Below are 24,837 nucleotides of genomic sequence, written 5' to 3' on the forward strand. Positions count from 1 at the left end.
TGCCGTTAAGATTTGATATTTCAGCCTGGGCTTTCGCCCAGACCAAATGAATTTGGAGAAAGTTTGGCTGATTGCTTTGAAAAATGTGGCAGGGATTGGGATTGGAAGGGTCTGAAATAAGTAAAGTAGGCGCGGCATAACGGTCATTTTAATAATATCCGATCTCCCGAACCAGGAGAATTGCGATTTGTTCCAGCGCTGCAGGTCCTGCCGGATTCTCTGCAGCGCCGGGAGGAAGTTGCTGGATACTAGATCTTTTGGGTCAGGGGTGATGTGGACTCCCAAATATTTCAAATGGTGTGAAGGCCAACGGAAAGGGAAATTACTTTGGATTGTCAGTTTGAGAGGTTCCGGGAGGAGCACCCCCATCGCCTCACTTTTATCATAATTGATTGACATGTTCGATAAGAGCCCGTATGTACGAAACTCTAGCAAGAGGTTGGGTAGGGAGATATGTGGATTGGTTAGATAAAAGAGCATATCGTCCGCGTAAGCAGCAACTTTATGCGTGGATCTTGGGAAGTCCACTCCCTTTATGTCGGGGTTATTGCGGATCGTGCAGAGAAAAGGTTCAAGGGATAAAGCAAAAATGAGTGGAGATAGTGGGCACCCCTGTCGGGTTCCATTTTGTATATTAAAAGTTTCTGATAGGATTCCATTAGCCTTGACCCTGGCGTTGGGGCCTGAGTACAAAGCCAGTATTCTCTTTCTCATCATTCCACCCAGGCCTATGTGGCGCAGGGTGCCTTCAATGAAGTCCCAGTCCACCCTATCAAAAGCTTTTTCAGCGTCAGTAGAGAGAAGCAAAGTGGGGGTGGACCGGGACCTCACCCAGTGAAGCACATCCAAGGTGCGGATAGTGTTGTCCCTGGCCTCTCTGCCCGGGACAAAACCCACCTGGTCTAAATTTATTAGTTTGGGAAGCAAGGGAGCCAGCCTATTAGCCAGCATTTTGGAGTATAGTTTGAGGTCGACATTCAGGAGGGATATGGGTCGGTAACTCTGGCACTGTGTCGGGTCTTTCCCCTCTTTATGGATAACTGTGATGTGGGATTCCAGCATTTGAGGAGAGAACCAAATCTGATCTAAAGGTGCGTCTGTGATTGTGTTGAGAGCCTTCAAAAGGTGGGGAGAGAGTAACTGCTGAAATTTTTTATAATATTCTGAGGAGTAACCGTCAGGTCCGGGGGCCTTGCCCGCCGGCATCTGAGAGAGGGCCATCCCCAGTTCGTCCCCCGTGAAAGGCTCCTCCAGCTCTTTAGCTTCAGTGAATGAGAGGCGAGGCATTTGAGAGTTCCTCAAGTAGGACTCGATTTTGCTGCGCTTATTGGCTGTCGTACAGTTGGGCATAGGAGGGGGAAGATTGTATAACCCAGAGTAATAGTCTTTAAAGATCCTCGAAATGTCCTTATACTCATGATGTAGCTTAGAGGACTTGTCCTTTATGCAGGGGATATAATTAGATGACTGCTGAGACTTCAAGGCCCTCGCAAGCATGGAGCCACATTTGTTGCCCCACTCATAGAATGAGCGGCGGCAGCGTTCGGCTGCATATTTTGCTTTATGGAACAGTAGAGATTTAAGACGTTCCCTCTCCTCAGAAAGGGCAGACAAAGTGGTTGAGGACAGATCCCCCCTGTGCTTTAATTCAAGTTCTTTAATTCGAGCCATTGAGTCTAGTACCTCTTTCTCTCTTTCCCTCTTGCGGCGGGCTCCTTCTCTTATCAACAGACCTCGCACAAAACATTTGTGTGTCTCCCATACCACTAGGGGGGACGTGTCCTCACGCACATTTATCTGAAAAAACTCCTCCATTTCTTTTTTGAGCTTTTCGAAAATTTGTTTGTCTTTAATCAAGGAGTTATTGATCCGCCAAGTGGGTGGTCTGGAGCCACTTTCACTCAGTGCCAATTCGGCCCATACGGGTGCATGGTCCGACAAGGTCATATTCCCTATCCCCGGAGAGGCGGAGAAGGACAGCAGATTGTGCGAAACAAAAATATAGTCTATCCTAGTATAGGAGCTATGTGGAAAGGAGAAGAAAGTGTAGTCTCTTTGCGAGGGGTTATGAAGTCTCCACAGGTCAACTAGCTGCATGTCATGTAGAAGAGCTTTACATCTACGGAGGAGTCTTTTGGAGAGTGGGGATCTCTGCGAGGACGAGTCTAGGATAGGATCCAGAGCTACATTCAGGTCCCCCCCCAGGATGATGCTTCCCTCAGCAAATGCACTTAATTTGGATAAGAAGTTCTGGAGGAAAGATTCTTGCTGAGAGTTGGGAGCATAGAACGAGCCAATCGTCACCTTTTGATTGTAAAGAATGCCCTTAATCAGATTAAAGCGACCCAATGTATCTCCAAACTCCTCAATAAGTGTAAATGGGGTATCCTTAGCTATGAGGATAGGAGTACCTTTCGTTTTGGAGTCCTGCGGAATACTATAGAATGCGGTTTTATAATATCTGTTGAATAATTTGGGGGGTGCGGGCCCTTTAAAATGGGTTTCCTGTAAGCAGATTAAACTGGCTCGTTCCCTGCGGCACAAATTCAGCGTGGCAGATCTTTTTTCTGGGATGTTCAGCCCCCTGGCGTTGAGGGATAGCACCTTAAGTGACTGTTTGAGCATAGGGCAAAAGCCCCGAGACCCCCCCAGACCACCCGAACCCCAGCCCCAGCCAAACACCCACAATAGAAGACAAAGGGAATAGAACAAGAAGGGAAGAAGGTACAGAGAGGAAGAAAGTTTTGAGTAGCTGTGTAACAAACCACAGAAGAATCACAGGGGGTATACTCGTGCATACCGCCCTGCTACTAGGCCTCAGATAGGCCTGTGTATGGACATACATATCCAGGATCTCCGGAGGCCTAAAGGTCTCCCGGGATCGGGGTGGCCAAACGCCCTGGGGTAAAAGAGTCCACACCATGGTTAGGAGTGGAGTCTTTGCCTCCAAAACCCCGTGTGCCAGCATAACTTGGCACAGCATATCCTCAGAACATAAAATGAGAGAACCGTAACAGTGCAAATATAACCATTTTATAGCCGTTAGAGTGTGTATTTATTTCCACCAACATAGTAGAACCCGAACCCAAACCAAAGCCCCCCGACCGTCCCCCCCACCCTGCGCAAGCCCACCCCCACTATCATAAGAGCCCCATATGATGATGGTCAGGTGCTCTGTAAGAGCTCATCCTGTAGTAATTATAAACCAGGAGCGCTGCGGTCTGTGTAGGCCTGGGCCCTATGCTGCCAGAGGGCAGTTAACTAGCTCCCATTATGCTAGTGGAGACCCTAAGATGCGGAACCTCCCGCCTCCAGCCGCCCCCTCCCCCCACCCCCCCGGGCCTAGGGCCCCGTGTCTGCACCTCCCAGGCCATCAGCATCATTTATAAAACATATGTGCAACACGACTCATCCTAGGAGCACCAATACTGAGTATATAGTAGTTAACCTAGTATAGCTTCGATGAGTAAAACATAAGATAATGCAGGAAATATAGCGCGGGTACACATAATGCAAACTGGGAGGGAGGTACAGGGATCCATCATTGTACCAGAGGGGGCAGGGGGAGCCAGCCCACCGACACAAGGCCCCGCCATCCCCGGTACACCACGTCCACGAGTCTTCAAATCCCAAACAGGTGTCCTTGCCGGCTACATTAATCTGGACAGTAAGCCTTGTCCCACAGCACATCCAGGCCAGATACAGTCCTGATAGAGTTCCAGGCAGCCCACAGGTCTGTCAAGGGGTAGCGGCAGTCAAATATGAGGGGGGGGGGAGAGAGCCAAGCAGAGGCCCAAGTCTATGGGAACAATCGAGCCAGAGTTAACAGGGGAACCGGTAGCTCGTCAGTCTAGCAAAGTACTCACGTTACTGACGGTTCGGTCTGCGGTTTTTCGGCGGGCGAGAGGGGTCGAAAGAGTCCGGGTCCCACTCTGGAAGATCAATCGATTGCATGGAGATCGCTGCAAAGAACTCTGGGAGTTCACGTGGATGGCGTAGAGTGGCCGACTTGGACCCCTTCCGCACTACGAGCTGGAAGGGGAATCCCCAGTGGTAAGATGCTCCGGCCTGCTGGAGTGCTTTGATGAGTGGACGCAGCGCCCAACGTTGCGCTAGGGTGGAGGGCGCCAGATCCTGGAAAAGGGAGATAGGAGAGCCCTGCCACTCCATGTGATCTTTCCCGCGGGCGGCTGCCATTATTTCCTCCTTCTCCTTATAATTGTGCAGGCGGCAGATGATGTCCCTTGGCGGGTCTTGATCCGAGGGGACAGCGCGTAGGGCTCTATGCGCTCTGTCAAATTTGATTCTCTGGTCCTCCGGCCGGTTCCGTACACCATTAAAGATTTTGCTGAGCGTGGGAATAATTTCCTCTGCTTGTACGGATTCCGGAACGCCACGGATCCTAATGTTGTTTCGGCGCCCTCTGTTCTGGAGGTCCTCTAGTTGCCAGCGGAAGGACTGTGAGGAGGCCAGTTGCTTTTCCCCAGCTGCTTTGAGGGATGCGACCTCAGCCCGCAGTGCAACTATGTCGGATTCCGTTGCGGTGACCCTCTCCGATAGGCCTGAGACGTCCGCGTGGATCGCCGCTATTTCAGATCTGGTGGACGCGACAATCCTCTCTGTCTGCTCATCTAAATCCTGCTTTGTAGGTAGACTTCGGAGGTATCGCCAGATATCCTCCAGGTTGCAGAGTGCGGAAGGTCCCGCTCTCATAGAGGTTGATATGGCCGCCTGTTCCTCCTGCGCAGCGGGATCCGCCATCTTGGATGGAGCTGCGCTCGAGTTCAGGGTCTGGAAATAACGGGTCACCGGCCTCTGTGTGGTATTTTTCTGGGACCCCGCGGCAGCAGATTGCCTCCCAACTCTCTTCATACCCCTCAGGGTGATTTTTACGAGGATTTGTGCTTCTGGTTAGCTAATTAACGCACACGGGGACAGGAGCTCCACTGCCACACGACCTCACTCCTCCATGGTCGGCCATAAACAATCACATTTAAACATGGTTACTATAACCTTTTACTAAGATGTAAATTTCTACCAAAATATAAAAGCACGAAAAATTACTTTTTTCCTTTGTCGCTATTACTTTACGTACTAAATATCTGACATGTGTTGGACATCTCCTTATGGGAGATTCTCAGTATTTATGTTATTCTTTACAAAAACACTCCCTGGAAATTATCTTTACAGAGATGTTGGCAAACCTTTCTTCTCAGTTACACGCTATTTTGGCAGTTGTATTGAACAACTACCATTCAGTAAGCGCCTTTGAAAAAAAAAAAAAACTGCTAATCCCTCATGGGGAGATGGCCTTGCATCACTAGTTGTCCTGATTGTATAGTATGTTGAACTGCTCATGTGTCTATGCTCCCCATTATTGCAAGTTTTTGTACATTGTGCAGAGTGTATTTTGAGAAATTGGGGGATATAGTGACTGCACCGAGGAACTTGTTGGAACACTAAAGAAATGAAATGTCTACACTAGGTGATACAAAGGAACACAAGAGTCTAAGGAGTGGGAGAGAGATAACTGGCAATATCTGCATTTGTTTAAAACCTGTCTTCATCTGCTGAAATATGAGATTTGCCAGCTGGTAACATCTGCCTGTTGCTGGTTTTGTCTGTATGTAACAACCACATGCCACTGGAAATATTGTCACTGTACAATGTTTCAACCAATCAGGGGGCTGGGGGAAGTAGGAAACAAAGCTGCACATCATAGCTGTGTGTCTTACAAGAGTAAATGCTGCATTTGATACAAATGCTGGAAATTTTTTTTGCAATGTGTAGGGTAGAACAAATACATTTTCAACACATAAAATTGCAATCTAATTTAGCAGAACAGTAATTTATGGTACTTACTCTTCTACACTGGTGTCCATTCCAGGAATGGTTGTAGGAGACAGGGATGTTTTAGGAAGCTCTATGTGATTCTATAAGTTTGGATGAAAAAAAAAATGAGAAAACATTATCTTTGATTATCATGCCCCTTCCATAGAGGGTGTGTGTCCTGTTCATGGACACATTTTCTTTCAAAAAGAACACTATTAGAACCATCTAGTGATTTCATTTCCTGTTCTATGCATCCCATAATTGATGTGCTTTAGATATTGCTGCTTGGCATTGAATACAGTTACCTAACTTATCAACCTGTATTCCCGAATTGTTCTCCAATTCTGATGTTCCCAGCTGTTTCTCATTTAGCTTTTACAGTGTTATGCACATCGAACATAGCCTTGCATGTAACGCCATTAAATTTCATCTGCCATCAGGATACATGTAAAGACCGTGTTTTTTCCTTCATATTATTGTAAACAAATCTGCTAAATGTCAGCTGCAGTAGATGTTGAACGATGCAACAATGAAAATGTTTAAAATCATAGAAAAGTTTTACAGTGAGCCTCTACTCATATTATGTGTTTTTATCTTAACTTCGATTATTGTAGGCAAAACTATTTTCAGAATAAATTTAGGCTCCTGCCTAATCTGTATTCATTTGTTTAATACAGGCATACTTTCTTACTGGAAGGTGCAATCTTTGCTTCGACCTTCCTTATTCTAAATGCATAGGATTGCAAATTTGCATTGATCAGCAATGTACAATGTTATTTTGAGTTACTTGGCTGGTTGAGTCTTGAAACTTCATTCCCTGTTGATAGGATTGTGCTATTTTACTGGAGGGAAAACTGTCCACACTCCTCACCCTATTCCATAATCGCCCACATGAAGTAGTAAAAGAGGCCTCCCTTTGCGAGTAGAAACAACCTGACATCTCCCACCATTATCCATACAATCTCCCAATCCTACAACAATTTTAAAGTTGACTTGAGCCTCCACGTGTTTAGATTTCTGTGCGATAAGTTAAAGTGAACCTGAGATGACTTAAAAGGAAAAATGCATACATACCTGGGGCTTCCTCCAGCCCCCTTCAGCCTGATCTGTTCCTCGCCTTCTGGTCTGGATCATCCGCTGTGGCTAACCGTAAGTTTGGCCAGTCAAGGCTTACTGGGCATGGGTGCCCACATCGCATTCCTGTGGCTGGGAGCATTCTGCACCTGCAGACAGGGCCGGCCCTAGACTTTTTGCCGCCTGAGGCAAATTTTGAAAAAATTGCCACCGCCGCCCCCCCCCCCTCTGGGGAGCCGCCGAGCTGGAGGGGTAGCTGGCAGGACGGGGGTATTGGGCCTAGCGGCGGGGAGGGAGGTCGGACCCCCCCTCCCTCGCCTGGGTCCCCCGATCTGCGCTCCCCTCCAGCCTTAAATAGAAGCAGCCGCTATTTGTAAGAGGCACGGACGGGGAGGACTCACCTCTTCCCAGCGTGCGTTCCACTGACGTCACTTCCTGCAGCGTTGCAGGAAGTGACGTCAGGGGAGCGCACGCTGGAACGAGGAAGAGGTGAGTCCTCCCCGCCCGTGCCTCTTACAAATAGCGGCTGCTTCTATTTAAGGCTGGAGGGGAGCACAGATCGGGGGACCCAGGTCGCAAGGCCCAGGCGAGGACCCAGGCGAGGGGACCCCGCCGCAAGGCCCAATACCCCCGTCCTGCCAGCTACCCCTCCAGCTCGGCGGCCGGCTCCCCGCACCCACGGACGGCCGGGTGCCGCCCCTGGAAATTTGCCGCCTGAGGCAAAAGTTTCACCCCGCCTCATGAGCGGGCCGGCCCTGCCTGCAGAGTATTACTGCACAGAACGCTTCTGGCCCCAGGAGGATGCCCAAGGTATGTACGAATTTTTTCTTTCAGGTCATTTCAGGTACACTTTAAAGCCGATCCAAGATGAAAAACTAACTATAACAAGGAACTTGTCTATATATCTTATCTAAAGTTTAGATAGTTTACACAGCAAATCTAGCTGCAAACAGCTTCAATAGAATATGATTATTTCTTCCTGTGATACACAGACAGCAGCCATGTTGTTTGTAAACATTACACACAGGCATGCTTATCTGCATCTTCAGCAATCAGCTTGTGAAAAAAACCTAATCCCCCCTCCTCCTCCCCTCTGCTTCTGAAATCTCTGGCTAGTAATACCTCCCCCTCCTCCTGCCCAGACTGAGATCACATGAGCCCTTGCCCCTGTCTGAAAATGCCAAGGCTCTCTGAAAAGCTGTGGGCGAGGCTTGTTTAGTTTATAGGGAATTAGAGTATGAAAACAAACCAAAAAAAAAGTATTTGGCTTGAGGAATGCCCTATAAACAATAGGAAAGGAACACAATTATGCATTGAGTAAAAGTTAATCTCGGATCCACTTTAAGTGGAAAAGCAGTCAATACTTTTTTTATATCGTTTTTGGATAGAATGAGGAATGAGTAGAATCTCGTTTGTTTGTTGTCTGTGTCCCTGTTTTATTGGACAATGACATGACAAAGAAACAAATGTTGGTAATGTAGGGAAGAAATTAAGTTACCCTGTAACTAAAATAAAATAAACAAAAACTGGATACTTGCCTTGAGAGGGGGAATGAAGCCTCTTATGTGGAAGATCCTAATGTGGTGTGGTCCCTTACTTTTTTTCTACAGATCAAACCCCATCCTGAAAATTGGTTCCTTACTTTTTAGATTAAAGCGGTATCGTCACCATAAAAATCAAATTTCAACAGCAACTGGTCTGAGTGTATTAAGTGATAAAGATGCTAATCCTGCATTTAAACTTCAAAAACTTTTTCTGTTGTTATGATTTAGAGTTATCACATACTTAAGGAACACTGGCCCTTTAGTAGTCCTGCCAAAGAATTGCATGCTGGGGGTTCTTTTTATCTATAATCTATTCCTCCTCTTCCCTTTATTTCCCTGCCAGCTTCTTATCTGAAACCTAATCCCCTACTCACTTGTGTTTACAAGCAAGGCTGAGGCGACTCAGCGATTGGAGGAGACAAGAAAAAAAGTAAAGGGCAGAAATGACATCACGAGTTAGCCTTAACTGTGGGCAAAAGACATGGCCCCCACCAAGAACAGAATTCTCGTAATTTACTATATAACATTCACTGAAATCAAAACGTGGACAGTATAATACATGTGTTATGTAAGTAGGTCAAGTATTTATCTACTTATATATGTGTGTTTTTTTCCTGGCATAATATGGCAGATCCTACTGCTTTAAAGACTAAGGATTAACTATCTTCTTGCAGTTCATCAGTGGCATTGTCCATTGCTTTTCATCTACAGATGAAATTTCTTCCTGCAGCTCACAAATGGCATAGTCCCTTACATTTCACCTAAGCATAAACTCCCTTCCTGAAGCTCCACAATGACATTGTTGTTACTTTTCTCCTAAGGATCAACTCTCTTCTTGCAGCTCACAAGTGGTATGGTCCCTTTCTTTTCACCACACCTAAGTATAGACTCTCTTTCTGCAGTTCATCAGTGGTGTGGTCCCTTACTTTTTACATAGCATTGTTATTTATACATGCAAAAATACAAGTTTCCTAAGAGAATGTGGCAAGTGGGAGTGCCAAAGCTTCCTGCCAATTAGTAGATTAAACTAGAAAGCCTATTTAGACCTCTTGCACACTAAATGCGATTCCGATTTTTTTTAATGATCTGATTTTGGATTCAAATTAAATAACATATCAGCACACAGCACTTTTTTTAAAATCGGTATAAAAAATCAGATCGTATAAAAAAAATGGAATCGTATGTAGCATGCAAGAGTCCTCAAACAGAAGTGACAATCTGGCAGCAGCTTGCCGCTTCTTGGTTTGTCAACTGGATGCCCCTTTTAAAATAAATAATTAAAGCATTGATCTGATTAATTATGATGGTGATCAATACTTTGATCGCCTAACATAATTACTGTCAAGTAGTAATCCCCAGCTCCATTGAGATGAACAGGAACAGTTTTGCAAAATACGGAAGAAGGGGTTAATTCACCTATGCGGCAAAATAAGTTAATTTACCTATGGCACTGCCTCTCGTCCATGCACTACACGCCATCATCCTGACACTTCCGCCTTCACAGCCGGAAGGTTGGCTTTGAATCTTGAAGTGTCCGGAAGATGGAAAACAGCATGGAGCATAACAATTCAAGGTGGCGACAGCCCATGTGCTGTTGCCGCTCATCCATGGGCTTGGATCACATTAGTCAAATAGTAGTGATATAAGGCCAAGTCAAGGCTATGAGACAGAGACCTTGTGTAGTTCTGCAACCTACGAGCATTGATGTTCTCCTTCTCACAAATTAATAATTAAAGCCACTTTAGACTGAAAGGTTATCTCTGCCAGCTTCCTAGACCCCCACCACAATGCTATGCTAAATTCTGGGTTGCTAGGTGGAAAACTGCACAGGAGGCACATTGCTCACAGAACACAAAACTAGATGATGCTCCAGGTTTGTGTTTGTGACAGGACCACAGTTGGCTTCAGACTTCTTTTGAGGCTGAAGACATCAAAGGTCACAGCTGGCTCTGCATTATTAATTCCAGCACCTTAAACATAAAATCTAAATCTTCTAGGTCACTGACAAAAGCAGAACAGTGGTAGCTCCATGTACCGTGAGTAGTTATGGTGGCAGCACACAACACGGCTTAGGACTTTGGTCAAGGATGCGCGCAATGTAAATGCACTGAACAAAGACACACAACACCTAAACTGCATGGTTGAGTTCAGTGTATAAACTGGAAATATAATTACTGGAATGCTAGTATGATTGGTGCTGTTTAGCTTTGTTAGGTCCTCAAGACGAAGTTCTGAGTCCATATTGTTCATTGGTTCTTCTTTATTTAATGCCTTCAGCTCTTCTTGTCTTCTTTTTATTTCATCCTCCAAGTCGCTGTAAGTAAGCAGTGAGATGGATTATCTGCTACAATAGGTTAGTCACATCACAGGTACATGGGCTTCATCCTATACAGATTTTTTCCTAGTGATGCTGAAATGCATCATGTAATTAGCAGCCTGATCTATGCACATACAGTATAACAGTAGAAAAAGACATCCAAAATCTATGCACTCTCCACTGACCAAAGAGCAGCTGATGTCAACTAGATGTTTAATTAACCAGCAGTTAGAGATTTAGACCACCTAGATTTCTTCCCCTTGCTGGGCCAGTGGAGATTTACACGTTCAGAAAATGTATTTTCAGTGCTACAGTGCACTGATAGCTTGGTGAAACAATGCAGGGCTGGAGATCATAAGCAAAACTGGTCTAAAGGTATTAAAAAGAAAGAAAATGAAAAGAGAGGACTCTAGTCAGTACTAAAGATGAACATAGTTAATAAATATAGCTGAGATTTTGCAATTTTAACATGTAAGTTAGTTCACACTTAAAATAATGTGTATTTGCTTATTTAAAACTGTATTATGAACATAATACCTTCATAAAAAGTGAGACTGAACTTGGGCTTTAGATAAAGTGCGCATTTTACCTTGCTGTCTTCTGAAGTACAACATAGCGACTCTGGAGTTGCTCCAGCTGTGCATCCAGCTCAGATTTCCGGTTCTGCATTTCCTCTAGTTCTCTACGGGTTTGTTTTATCAATTCATTCAGACGTTTTTGTTCCTTCACTTCATTCTCCAGCAAGTGAACATTCTTGAGGGATGAATAAACATATGAGAAGTTTGATGACAAGACAAGTCGTGCTGTTTTCACCATACATATTTACATGATGCATGTAGTCACCTCAGTTTTCTGCTCCAGTTCCTTCTCTTTCTCCAGAAGATCTTCTTGTCTCTTTCTTAGAGCCCCTTCCTATGTATTAGAAAGTAACAAATTGTGATTATTAGTCTCTAAAAACAACAAGAAAATCCAACTGCAATATACCGTATATCATCGAATATAAGTCGACCTCGTGTATAAGTCGACTCCAATATTTGACCCTCTTAAGCTGGAATTTTTTTGACTCAAGCATAAAAGTCTACCCAGCAAAGGTAATGGCTTTACTTGGGTATCAGGACAAATTACCAGCTGCATTTGGGGACCAGGAGGGGTGTATGACAGCATTGTATACAGTATTGCAGCCATTAAACTCTCCTGTCCCTTAAGGGCACCTAATAACTCCTCCAGACCACCCCAGGTGCAGCTGTTATTAAACCCCTCTTCCTGCAGCCCAGTATTTTTCCCCCTGCCCCTTTCCTTGTTGATTGTTCAGACCTGTGTTTCCTTTATCAAAAAAAGTGGTCACTTACCACTGGGTAAATTGCTGCAATTGGGAATGTCACTAATAGTACACAAATTATAGTATGACCCCTATACTTTTATTTAGTGAGTCTGACCTAAATTTCTAGACTTATAGTCGAGTATATACAGTATAATAATACTCTAGCATAAATATGAAATTTTTTTAATAGCTTATTTTAATAATGTGTTTCTTTTCTTGCTGAAAAACTAATAGGTTTGATCATAAACTATTACATAAAAAAAAGAATTTTTCACCCTGGTCAATCAGATAACTATCAAAAAGTTTGAGAACCAATTTTCTGAACCAGACGAAAAATGTTTATTAGAATACATTTAACACTGTGAAAAGTGGGAAAAAAACTGATGAGATAAACAATTGCATCTATAGCCTCAATCCTAAATAGCATTTTTCTGAAATTCCATAGTCTTAAATATGTACACTTAAAAGTTAAAAAAAAAATAGGTTTAAAAGATTATAGGGTTTCAGGTAAATGATGACAGCGTTTTGATGTTTTTCAGTTTCAACACAGACAAATCTTGAACTATTGGATTTTACTATCTGGTGCCTCTCAGATGTGTTCTTTGGCCCCTCTGAGTTCTATCAGCTCTTACTGAGAATTACACTACATTTAACAGAAGAGAAACTGTCATGTAAAGCCCTGGATTCTTACCTTACACTGAAAAAAGAACAAACAAAAGTTTGCTTTCTTAAAACAGAAAGAATTTGCGATAATTCAGGTTGGAGTGAGCTTGAGATGTCTCCCAGAGCATCACTGCTGAATATATGCAAATTAATGAAAAAAGAAGAAAGGAACACTAGTTCCAAATAGGATTGGGACAATACATGCACATTTTTCCGATCAGGTTACATGTCACTTAAAACTACCCTTCAAGTAAGGGGCCAAATGGGGCATGTTGAGGGCCAAATGTACCCAGATGCTTAAAATATGGCAGTATTTGACACTTAACCTACCAATTCTGAATTATATGTTAAACAGTTGATTTTCTGAATAAAAAAAGACTGCAATTTTGCCAATTGCATCTCTGTGAAAGTGCAGGGAAATATTTTATACAATTATTCAACTACAAAATAATTTACAAAAGCAAAACTCTGATGACCCACAGAACAGGTTGGGCCTTATTTACTCTAAACTGTAAACTGGCATGGACTGCCTGAAAGTCGTAAGAGGGTAACATGTGGCCCAAGCACATCTGTCTGACATGCTTGCTCTAGGTTATTTATGATGACAAGCAGGGGTGGAGCACTCCTGGAATGTTTCAACAGATGTGCCTCTGTCGGACAGGTAGCACTCCGGATCGGCATTCAATGAATAGGTAGAGACCGGCACCATCCAATGAAGTTATTTCAAATCTTTTTTTATTCCATATTATTACAGGTACAACACCTAATGCGACGGTTCGGAGTAAAAGTACTCCTTTCTCAGGCCGTGCTTCATCTCAAATAAAAATAGCATTACATTTCACCTTATACACTTGTAGACAAATTGTGCATTAGCCAATCCTAGACTTTCAGACCCAGATCTCCTTGTACGTCACATCATGTGCTGTACTTGTAATAATATAAAATTACTTCATTGGATGTTGCTGGTCTCTATCTGTATATTGAATGTTCGAGATTATTTACAAATGACAGTCAGCACATCACAATATGCCTCATTTCCAATCACAAGGAGCAAATTCCTTTCTTCTACAGCTGGACACTTCCTGCTAGTCCTTATCCTCCCCTTTCCATAGAACAAAATTGTACAACAATAGTTTCTAAGCTGTACCTAAATGATCCAAGTTACTTCAGGTGACACGCTGTAGCTGGTGTTTGAGGCTTTAGTGATAGGTAAAAAGGGTAAGGAATTCAGCAAAATGGTGTTTACATGAACCCTACTTTACACAAACTAACCTTACCAACCTATACATTTTTTCTACCCTTCCTTACGCAATAATCTTACCAACATACACACCTTTTCTACCCTACCCTTACACAAACTAACCACACAAAGTAACCTTAAAGGGAACCTAAACTGAGAAGGATATGGATTTTTCCTTTTAAAATAATACCAGTTGCCTGAATCGCCTGCTGATCCTGTGTCACTAATACTTTTAGCCACAGCCCCTGAACAAGCATGCAGATCAGGTGCTCTGACTGAAGTCAGACTGGATTAGCTGCATGCTTGTTTCAGGGTGTGATTCAGCCACTATTGCAGCCACAGAGATCAGCTGGACTGCAAGGCAACTGGTATTGTTTGACAGGAAACATCCATATCACTTTCAGTTAAGGTTCCCTTTAACAACCTACACACATCTTCTACCCTACCCTTACACAAACTAACCTTACCAACTTACACACCCTACCCTTACACAAACTAACCTTACACATTTTCTCAAGTGGTAAGAAAATGTTTTCATTTCAAATTTTGAAGAAATCTGCAAAGACTAAACAACTCAATCCATCAAGGCCACGCCAAAATAATTAAATCCCCCCCCCCCCCCAAAACAACAACAACAATTCTGTGCTGATCAGCTCTATTATCTTATAACCAGTTGTTTTTTTAGTCCTTTTTAGTTTAAAATGTGACTTATTTAGACAAACTTTCAAGGAACTCCATCTTACTTTATGTGTATTGCTGAGTTCTTGTTCCAGTGAAAGACAAAGGGGGTCCATGGGCCTCAGATCATATCCAATGTGTATAGGGGAGTCACAGAATGAGGCAGGAGAGGTCCATCAAGCCTCCAAATATCCTATAGTCTATACACAAGCAATCCAATCTTCTCTCAACCCGTAAGCAGTGAACTTCTCAGGATTTTATTATCATTATTTATAAAGCAGTTAAACACCTATTTTGCCATTTCACTGCTTTATAAATAATGAAAATAAAATCCTGAGAAGTATCACTGCATACAGGTTGAGTCCAAAGTGGATTGCTTGTGTATGGACAGTTGTTTTTCTACCCATTGCAGCAACTGCTTCAGTCAAAAGAGTATTATATGGATTGCTTTAAGACCCTTAAAGTGACCAGAGATGAAGCACCCTCATGTATTTTACCATATATATCAGTGGGAACACTAGAGAAAACACCATCCCTGCTCTCTGTTTCATCCTTCACTGCTCAGCCTGCTTGTTATCAGCCCTGTTAAAATCCCGACTGAGCATTCAGTCTGGCTTTGCTCAAGAATCATTATAGCAGAGCCAGAAGGGAGCAGGCTTGGGCTTGAAAATACATCAGAGAAGACAGACTCAACTATAATGATCCCTGAGCAAAGCCAGACTGGATGCTCAGTCGGGGATTTTATCAGGGCTGGTAACAAGTAGGCTGAGCAGTGAAGGATGAAACAGAGAGCAGGGATGGTATTTTCTCTAATGTCCTCACTGATATATATGGTAAAATACATGAGGATGATTCGTCTCTGGTTCACTTTAAGAACCTTATTTGACATAATACTAACTGTACAGTATATTGCTGTATGTATTCTTCATTGTTACCTGGCTGTCCAGATGGCTCGCCTTAACGAGAAGTTGCTTTCTTCTAATTTCTTGGTTCTGCTCCAAATCTGTCAGCATGTTTTCCTAAACATAATAGATAAGTAAATAATGGCTGAGGTCTTGCCCAACACAGCTTGGCTGAAAAAATACATGTCCATGGTGTTCAAGCAGAAAAAAAACAAATCCAAATCCTGGATAATCAGATGGCAGCAAGGCCAATCAGCTTTAAAATTCTCCTCAGACGCTACATAGCAATTAGATCTACATTTTAATATTTATCAGTGGAAATTTAAAAAGCTTGGTATATTTTGTTCTTTTAAGAAAACATCCCTTTTTAAAGAGACTCTGTAACAAATTTTTCAGCCTTAGTTCTTCTATCCTATAAGTTCCTGTGCCTGTTCTAATGTGCTCTGGCTTACTGCAGCTTTTCCTAATTGCACTGTCTCTGTAATTAATCTTATCTGCTTTCCTCTGTCGTGTCTGTCGGGCTAATGCTTGAATGTGTGGAATGTGCAGGGCTGCTTGTGATTGGATAGAAGCGATACACACCCTCTGCAGGCCCCCTGCACACTCTGTATGACTCACACACTCTGCTTATATGAGCCTATTACAAGCTGGTTAGTTTGTAAACACTGCCTAAAACTATTAATTACAAGCCAGGATTGCAGCAGAGAGTGGCAGAAACAGCACAGAGGGGCACAGGAGAAAATAAGGAATAGAATGGTATGCTTTTTAGTGTAAGAATATTAGAGTACAGATTCTCTTTAATGTTAATTACTACATCCTATATACAGTAAATAGGACTGCAGGAAGCACATTCCCCATTTCCACAACCATAAGGCAGGGGACACACTTGACAGTTTTCGTGCGCATTTTCTGCACAGAAAAACTGTTTTAAACTTAGAACTCATGCTAATCAATGGGCTAGGTCACACTAAGGCCTCTTTCACATTATCACACACGGCCGTGCAATCGGAACGCAATGCATGCGATTGCACGCCAACCGTGTTTGCATGCGTTGTGTGCCTGATTCCATTCACTGTAGTGAATGGGTCAGCTGCGCGGTTTGCGTAAAAATGCGTGAAGCATGTGTTCGTGCACCACACTGGTATGGAACGCATGCAGTGTGAACATCAGACAGTGCAGTCTATGCACTTCTGATGTTCCTGCCTGTCTGCATCAATAGTTGCTGAAGAAATTCACTGCTCGGTGTTTATACAGCCAGATCAACGTGCCCAATTAGTTCTTATCAGTAGCTGGGAATAGACTGGTGTGCCTGGAGGTCTCCTCATACAATAAACTCAGAGGCTTAAAGTGAACCGAGCATCATTTTTAACACCCAGGGCAGCTCTATAGCAAATTAAAAATGCATTCTAAAAATGTGGTTTATTATTAAAAAAAAACTTTAATTTTACCTCATTTTTTTACATCTAAGGGTTAAATTAGCCACTTTGTCCTTTGGCAAAGGACCTGTGGTCCCTGAGCAGGAGATGGTGGAAGACAGATAAGAAATCACCTCTTTAGACTTAATTCCACAAACAAACCCCCATTGTACTTCAAACAGAAAACATCAGCTACAGTTGAAGAATTTCACACCTAGCCTGGATAATAGCAGTTTTAAAATAGCAGGGGAGTGAGCTTCTGAACAATGGCAGCCCTTGCAGCTATTTGAAGCCAAGAACTGCTTGGATCCCTTTAACACTTTGAGTCTTCAAAGTTAAAACTTCAGGTTTGTTTTTGGACTTCCATGAGTTGTAATGAAGACACAGAGCCGGCCTTTGGGGGTGGCAAGTGGGGCAATCGCCCCAGGCCCCGCGCCTGAGGAGGCCCCGCACCCTCTGCAGCGGTGGGGAGAGCGGGCATAGTTGTTAAAACTCACGTGTCTTCACCGATGCTCACAGTCACAGCTACCATCTATTTCCTCTCCCAGCATCTGTATTGGTAACAGCGCCCCCTATGATGACGTGACCGCATCTCACCACAGGGGGGCACTGTTACCAATACACAGATGCCGGGAGAGGAAATAGATGGTAGCTGTGACTGTGAGCATCGAAGGAAGACACGTGAGTTTTAACAACTATGCCCACTCTCCCCACAGCTGCAGCCACCTTATCTAACCTGTACTGCAGGGCACCTACCTATCTAATCTATACTGCAGGGCACCTACCTATATAATCTATACTGCAGGGCATCTACTTCTATAATCTATACTGCAGGGCACCTACCTATATAATCTATACTGCAGGGCATCTACCTCTATAATATATACTGCGGGGCACCTAACTATCTAACCTATACTGCAGGCTGGCACCTATCTAATCTATACTGCAGGCACCTATCTAACCTATACTGCAGGCTGGCACCTATCTAATCTATACTGCAGGCACCTATCTAACCTATACTGCAGGCTGGCACCTATCTAACCTATACTGCAGGCACCTATCTAACCTATACTGCAGGCACCTATCTAACCTATACTGCAGGCTGGCACCTATCTAACCTATACTGCAGGCTGGCACCTATCTAATCTATACTGCAGGCTGGCACCTATCTAATCTATACTGCAGGCTGGCACCTATCTAACCTATACTGCAGGCTGGCACCTATCTAACCTATACTGCAGGCACCTATCTAACCTATACTGCAGGCACCTATCTAACCTATACTGCAGGCTGGCACCTATCTAATCTATACTGCAGGCTGGCGCTTATCGAACCTATACTGCAGGCTGGCACCTATCGACCCTATACTGCAGGCTGGCACCTATCTAACCTATACTGCAGGCACTATCTAACCTATACTGCAGGCTGGCACCTATCTAATCTATACTGCAGGAACCTATCTAACCTATACTGCAGGCTGGCACCTATCTAATCTATACTGCAGGCACCTATCTAACCTATACTGCAGGCTGGCACCTATCTAATCTATACTGCAGGCTGGCACCTATCTAACCTATACTGCAGGCTGGCACCTATCTAACCTATACTGCAGGCTGGCACCTATCTAATCTATACTGCAGGCACCTATCTAATCTATACTGCAGGCACCTATCTAATCTATACTGCAGGCTGGCACCTATCTATCTAATCTATACTGCAGGGCACCTATCTAATCTGTATTGCAGGGCGCCACCCTACCTAATCTATACTGCAGGCACCTATCTAATATATACTGCGGGGTACCTACCTAAATAATCTATACTGCAGGCACCTTCCTATTTAATCTGTACTGCAGGGCATCTACCTACCTATCTAATCTGTACTGCAGGGCACCTACCTGTCTAATCTATACTGCAGGCACCTATCTAATCTATACTGCAGGCACCTATCTAATCTATACTGCAGGGCACCACCCTATCTGATCTATACTGCAGGCACCTATCTAATATATACTGTGGGGTACCTACCTAACTAATCTATAATGCAGGCACCTATCTAATCTATACTGCAGGGTACCTACCTACCTATCTAATCTGTACTGCAGGGCACCTACATGTCTAATCTATACTGCAGGACACCTACCTATCTAATCTATACTGCAGGGCACCTACCTATCTAATCTATACTGGAGGCACCTACCTATCTAACCTATACAGAGTGTGTGCTTCCACAACGTGTGTATCCACAGCATATGTCTCTAGGCCCCGCATATGACACTCGCCCCAGGCCCCGCATACTCTAAGGCCACCTCTGTGAAGACATGTTTTCTCTATCAAAGTTATCATGCTGAGGCTCATTTTTTAGAGTAGAGAAGAAGTTCTGAGTTTAGTTCCACTTTAAAGGGCAACTGTAGACTGAAAATTACCGCAAATTACAATTGCTCCCGTGGAATACCTGTCGTAGACTTTCATTAGCCTAGTACTTTTGGAATCACCGACAATTCTTAGACAGCACAAATCACTACTGAAACAGCTCTAGTGGGCCCCGGGCCTTAAAGTACAACTGAGAGATATGGAGGCTGCCATATTTATTTCCTTGTAACCAATACCAGTTGCATGACTATCCTGCGGATCCTCTGCCTCTAATACCTGCAGCCATAGCCCCTGAGCAAGCATGCAGCAGATCAGGTGATTCTAACATTATAACATAGCAGTAAAACGGTCTCCTCCTGTGATCTTAGCCAGGCAGATAGGAGCTGTCCGTCGATAAAGAGCTGTCACATTCACGCCGTGTAAACAGCAGTTTGATTTATTTTTTTAAAGTGTAACTGTCGGGCATCAAAAATCAACTCTTTATTTTTATCTGGTAAACAAGTAATAAGGATGCTAACCAGGCAATCCAAAAGTTAAAATCACTATTAAGCTGGCCATACACTGGCCCGATTTGCCGCCGTTTCGACAGCAGATTCGATCACTGGGATCGAATCTGCTGCCAATCGTTCGCACTACACGCCGAATTTCGATCTATCCCGTCCGATCCTGTCGATCGTTCCGTGCGGAAAATTACCATCGATCGCCCGCGGGTAGGGAGCGCGTCGCTAGCGGCGTTCGAGTGCCCGACGACCGACGCAATAGAGCCCGCATACATTACCTGCTCCGCCGGCGCGAGTCCTCCCGGTCACCGCTGCTCCGTCTCCGCTCTGGTCTCCGGCATGCTTCACTTCTTCTAGCCCGGCAGGAAGTTTAAACAGTAGAGGGCGCTCTACTGTTTAAACTTCCTGCCAGGCAGGAAGAAGTGAAGCATGCCGGAGACCAGACCAGAGTGGAGACGAAGCAGCGGTGACCGGGAGGACTCGCGCCGGCGAAGCAGGTAATGTATGCGGGAGGGCGGGAGCGGCGGCCGCACCACCACCACAACAGATTGTGAACGGTTTCAGGCTGAAATCGGTTCACAATCTGTTTGCAGTAAAGGTAGCCATACGATCCCTCTCTGATCAGATTCGATCAGAGAGGGATCTATCAGTTGGTCGAATCTGATGGCAAATCAACCAGTGTATGGCTACCTTTACTTTTCTAGTTGATAAATGATCATTCCCCAGTTTACCAGACTTATTTGGTGCGCACAAAATATGGTACACAAAAAGGAAGTTGCAGGGCATGCTGGGTTGTCCTTTTTTGCTTCTCTACTTCCCCTTGGCTGAAGCCTATTTCCCTCCCATTTTCCTCTCCCACACCTATGTTACTCTCAATATTTCTCTTGCTGAGACAAGGCGGCCAATGCATACACAATCAGGCAGAGCAGAGTAAGGGAGGAAATGACATCAGGATTGGCTTCAAAATAGCCACAGTTAAAATGGTAAGATGCTAAAAAGGATTTTCTCTTTTTTTCTGTAGAAAAATCACTAAAATCAAAACATGTACAGTGCAACACATGTTATGCAAGTAGAGCAAGTATTTATCTATGTAGATCTATATCTATATCTATATATATATCTATATCTATATGTATGTAGGGTTTTTTTCTGAGATAGTATGGCTGACAGCTCCTCTTTAACCGCTTGCCGCCCGCGTCACGCCAGTAGGCGTGGCCGCGGCGGCAGCCCCAGGACCAGCTAACGCCAATTGGCGTAAAGTCCTGGGGCAGCAGTTTACGGGAGATCGCGCGCACGATGCGCGCGCATCTCCCGCTTGGTGGGCGGAGCCGAGCTCCGCCTTCAGTCTCCGAGCGGCGATTGCCGCTCGGGAGACTGTTACACGGCGAAACCGCCGTGTATTTACATGTGCAGCGCTGCGATCAGCAGCAGCGCTGCACTGGGGACAGCCGTGTGACACGGCTGTCCCCATGGGGGACAAGAGAGCGATCGGCTCTCATAGGCAGAAGCCTATGACAGCCGATCGCCGTGATTGGCCGGCTGGGGGGAGGGAGGGGATTTAGAAAAAAAAAATAAAAGAAAATGTCCAAAAATATTTTTAAAAAAAACAAACAAATATTTATTTAAAAAAAAATAAACACAGGGGGGGCGATCAGACCTCACCAACAGAGAGCTCTGTTGGTGGGGAGAAAAGGGGGGGGAGATCACTTGTGTGCAGAGGTATACGGCCCTGCAGCTTGGCCTTAAAGCTGCAGTGGCCAATTAATGTAAAATTAGGCTGGTCACTAGGGGGGTTTACCACCATGGTCCTCAAGAGGTTAAAGAGGAACTCCAGTGAAAATAATGTGGCAAAAAAAGTGCTTCATTTTTTACCATAATTATGTATAAATGATTTAGTCAGTGTTTGCTCATTGTAAAATCTTTCCTCTCCCAGATTCACATTCTGACATGTATTACATGGTGACATTGTTGCTGTGGGCAGGTTATGTAGCTGCTCCTAGCTGTTTTGGCTGTTAGAGACAGCTGTTAACAGGTAATTCCTGACTGTGAACATTGTTACATTGTGGCAGTTTGCCCAGAGTACCGCGGTACCCAGAGCTTCTTGTGGGAGGGGTTTCAGCACAAAATCAGTCATACAGCGCCCCCTGATGGTCTGTTTGTGAAAAGCATTATTTTTCTCATGTAAAAGGGGGTATCAGCTACTGATTGGGATAAAGTTCAATTCTAGGTTGGAGTTTCTCTTTAACTGATTCTTATCCTTTCATTATCCCTTCTACTAGCATTCTTTCCAGTATAAATCTTTTTTAGTTTTATTTTTTAGAAATTTAGCGATAGTGGTCCTTTAAGCAGTAGACATTCAGCTAGACCTTGTAATTTAGGTCCTGCGTGTCCCTGATTAACTTAATGGCCAATCTTTGCACCTTTTCAGGTTACAGAAGCACTTAGTGAAATGTTATTAGAGGGTTGAGCAAATTAGGAAACATTTCAGGTCCGTACACACTGGAGGCAACGACGGGTCGATCGTCATCTCCCGCTGGGTGGGCGTTCCAGCGACAGTCCGGCATGTATACAGTCTGTCCAGCGACAGTCCGGCATGTGTACAGTCTGTCGGTGGACTGATACGACTGTTTCTGAGCGATCCGCCAGGCGGATCGCTCAGAAACAGCCGTATCAGTCCGCAGACAGACTGTACACATGCCGGACTGTCGCTGGATTGCCCACTCAGCGGGAGGTGATGACGGACCCGTCGTTGCCTCCAGTCCGGCGTGTGTACGGACCTTAATGGAAAGCAATAAGAGGGCTGCAATCCTTATCACTTTTATGCAGATTCTCCAGAATCTCAAATCCCCTGATCGCGGCTGTTTTTGCTTACCCCACACCCCCGGAGCCTGCGCCGGCGCAGCCTCTCCATAGCCTCCAGGGGTCGCTATGGCGGGAACTGCTCATGACGTAATGTCCGATCGTCACCATAGCAATGCCTGAAGCTATGGCGGAAGTCTCAGCCATCGCGGGACCTCGGCCAGGTAAATATCGCTGGCGGCGAGCGGAGACACAGTGCAGGGGGACTTGGGGGGGGGGGGGGGGGAGAGTTAGCTAGCCTAGTGCTAGCTACACTAAAAAATAACCTTTTTAAAAAAAAAAAAAAAAAAGGTGGGAGGGATGGAGGGGCGCACTTTGGTGTCTTTGGTGGACCTTGTCCCGCCTCTGGATATTATACCTTGCAAGTGAAGATAAGGTTGGCACATCATTGTCTCAAAGTAGTACGTTTGTCTGCACTTTTGCAGAAGGGGACCCCTTAACCTCCTTAGCGGTAACCCCGTGTGTGACACGGGGTAAGCCGCCGGAGGGTGCCGCTCAGGCCCTGCTGGGCCGATTTAAATAATTTTTTTTTTGCTGGACGCAGCTAGCACTTTGCTAGCTGCGCCAGCACCCCGATCGCTGCCACCGCGCGCCCGATCGCCGCTATTCGTTGCGGCGCGCGCCTCCCCCCCCCCCAGACCCCGTGCGCTGCCTGGCCAATCAGTGCCAGGCAGCACCGAGGGGTGGATCTGGAGTCCCAATGACGTCCCTGACGTCATCCCGCCCCGTCGCCATGGCGACGGGGGAAGCCCTCCAGGGGCTCGCTACATGATTTAAAAAATAAATAAATAAAAAAAAAATGCTGCGCTGCCCCCTGGCGGAATGTTTCATACCGCCAAGGGGGTTAAAGACGACCCGAGGTGGATCTTCGGGGGGCAGATGGGACACAGAGCCATGTTCTCTGCCTAATGACATGGCTTTGTGCCCCCACACCACCGCTCTTTGCCCCCCACCACCGCGCTATAGCCCCCCAAGTTTAGGGACAAGATTTGTCGCTAGCTCAGAGGTAAACAGAGGGGAGAGGGATTCCCTGTTTAAAACGCCCACCAGGGGCATTCCTACAGGGTTTCCTGTGCTGCCATTGGGCAGCTCTCTCTCCCTGGCCATGCCACCTGCCGCTCCCCCACCTCCCTGCACGCTATGAGAGACAACACAGACCCAGGGCAAGCATTTAATAAAGCTCATTACAGATTTTTTATAGGTTGTGAATTTGAATTATTGACACCAGTGTGGTTACTGGATGGAAAATCTTTATTCTAGCTTGATACACAATTTACTTAAAAACGGGTTGTCAACCCATTTCCTTAATACTGCGTTCTCCCTATATGTAGTTATTGGGAGTAAGGCAATGCTTGCCTTCTTTTTTTTTTTTTTTTTTTAAATGTTTCCCAAAATGACGTTGGCCTCCCCTTTAGAAGTCTGGTGCACTGAATCACTTGAAACCCCCCCCCCCCCCCAAAAAAAAATCACTAATAATCATATTGAGGGACAGTAACTTCAAAAGTATTAGAAGCACAGGATCCGCACAACAGCCAGGCAAGTAGAATATGTAATGAAGTTTGCAATATTCCTCTTACTACAGATTTCCTCTAACAACTGTACTTACACACCCAAATATGGTCAACGGTTAGCCCCACAAAGTGCAATAAAAAGCTAAATTGGACTGCCTACTTCAGCATTCGAAATACAAATTTCTGATGGCTGTGGCCTACTGTCCTTCCAATTAAAGTGACACTGAAGCGGAAAAAAAAAACCTCATGATATAATGAATTGGTTGTGTAATACGGATAATTAATAGAACATTAGTAGCAAAGAAAATAGTGTCATATTTTTATTTTCAGGTATATAACTTTTTTTTTTTTATACATTGCTTCGTTCTCTAATAATTGCAGTTTCCACAATATACTCAGCAATATAAGGTTCCCTGCACACTGCATGCGATTCCGATTTTTAATCGTTATTGCATGCTGCGTTGTTCTGTTGATAGCATTCAGGAAAAATTGGAATTGCAAATCGGAATCAAACTCGGAATCGCAAATCGGATTTGCAGTGTGCAGGGAGCCTAAATGCTTCCACAGAGCAGGCTAGTGAACTTTTCTCTGCAGAAAAACCATAAACAA

At 44.7% G+C, this 24,837-nt stretch overlaps 1 protein-coding gene across 3 annotated transcripts in view; it reads right to left on the reverse strand.

The window, feature by feature from the left end:
* CEP164 (centrosomal protein 164) overlaps window positions 1-24,837 on the reverse strand; it is a 195,458-nt gene that overhangs the window by 54,761 nt on the left and 115,860 nt on the right. For all 3 annotated transcript variants that reach the window (XM_068240894.1, XM_068240892.1, XM_068240891.1), the window contains 5 exons: window positions 15,605-15,688; window positions 11,611-11,679; window positions 11,357-11,520; window positions 10,626-10,764; window positions 5,863-5,933 (listed from right to left, as the gene is read on the reverse strand). In XM_068240894.1, the coding sequence (XP_068096995.1) occupies window positions 5,863-5,933; window positions 10,626-10,764; window positions 11,357-11,520; window positions 11,611-11,679; window positions 15,605-15,688 (527 nt within the window). The remainder of the gene's footprint in view (window positions 1-5,862; window positions 5,934-10,625; window positions 10,765-11,356; window positions 11,521-11,610; window positions 11,680-15,604; window positions 15,689-24,837) is intronic.

Source organism: Hyperolius riggenbachi, chromosome 6 (assembly GCF_040937935.1).
Source record: "Hyperolius riggenbachi isolate aHypRig1 chromosome 6, aHypRig1.pri, whole genome shotgun sequence".
Taxonomy (NCBI): domain Eukaryota; kingdom Metazoa; phylum Chordata; class Amphibia; order Anura; family Hyperoliidae; genus Hyperolius; species Hyperolius riggenbachi.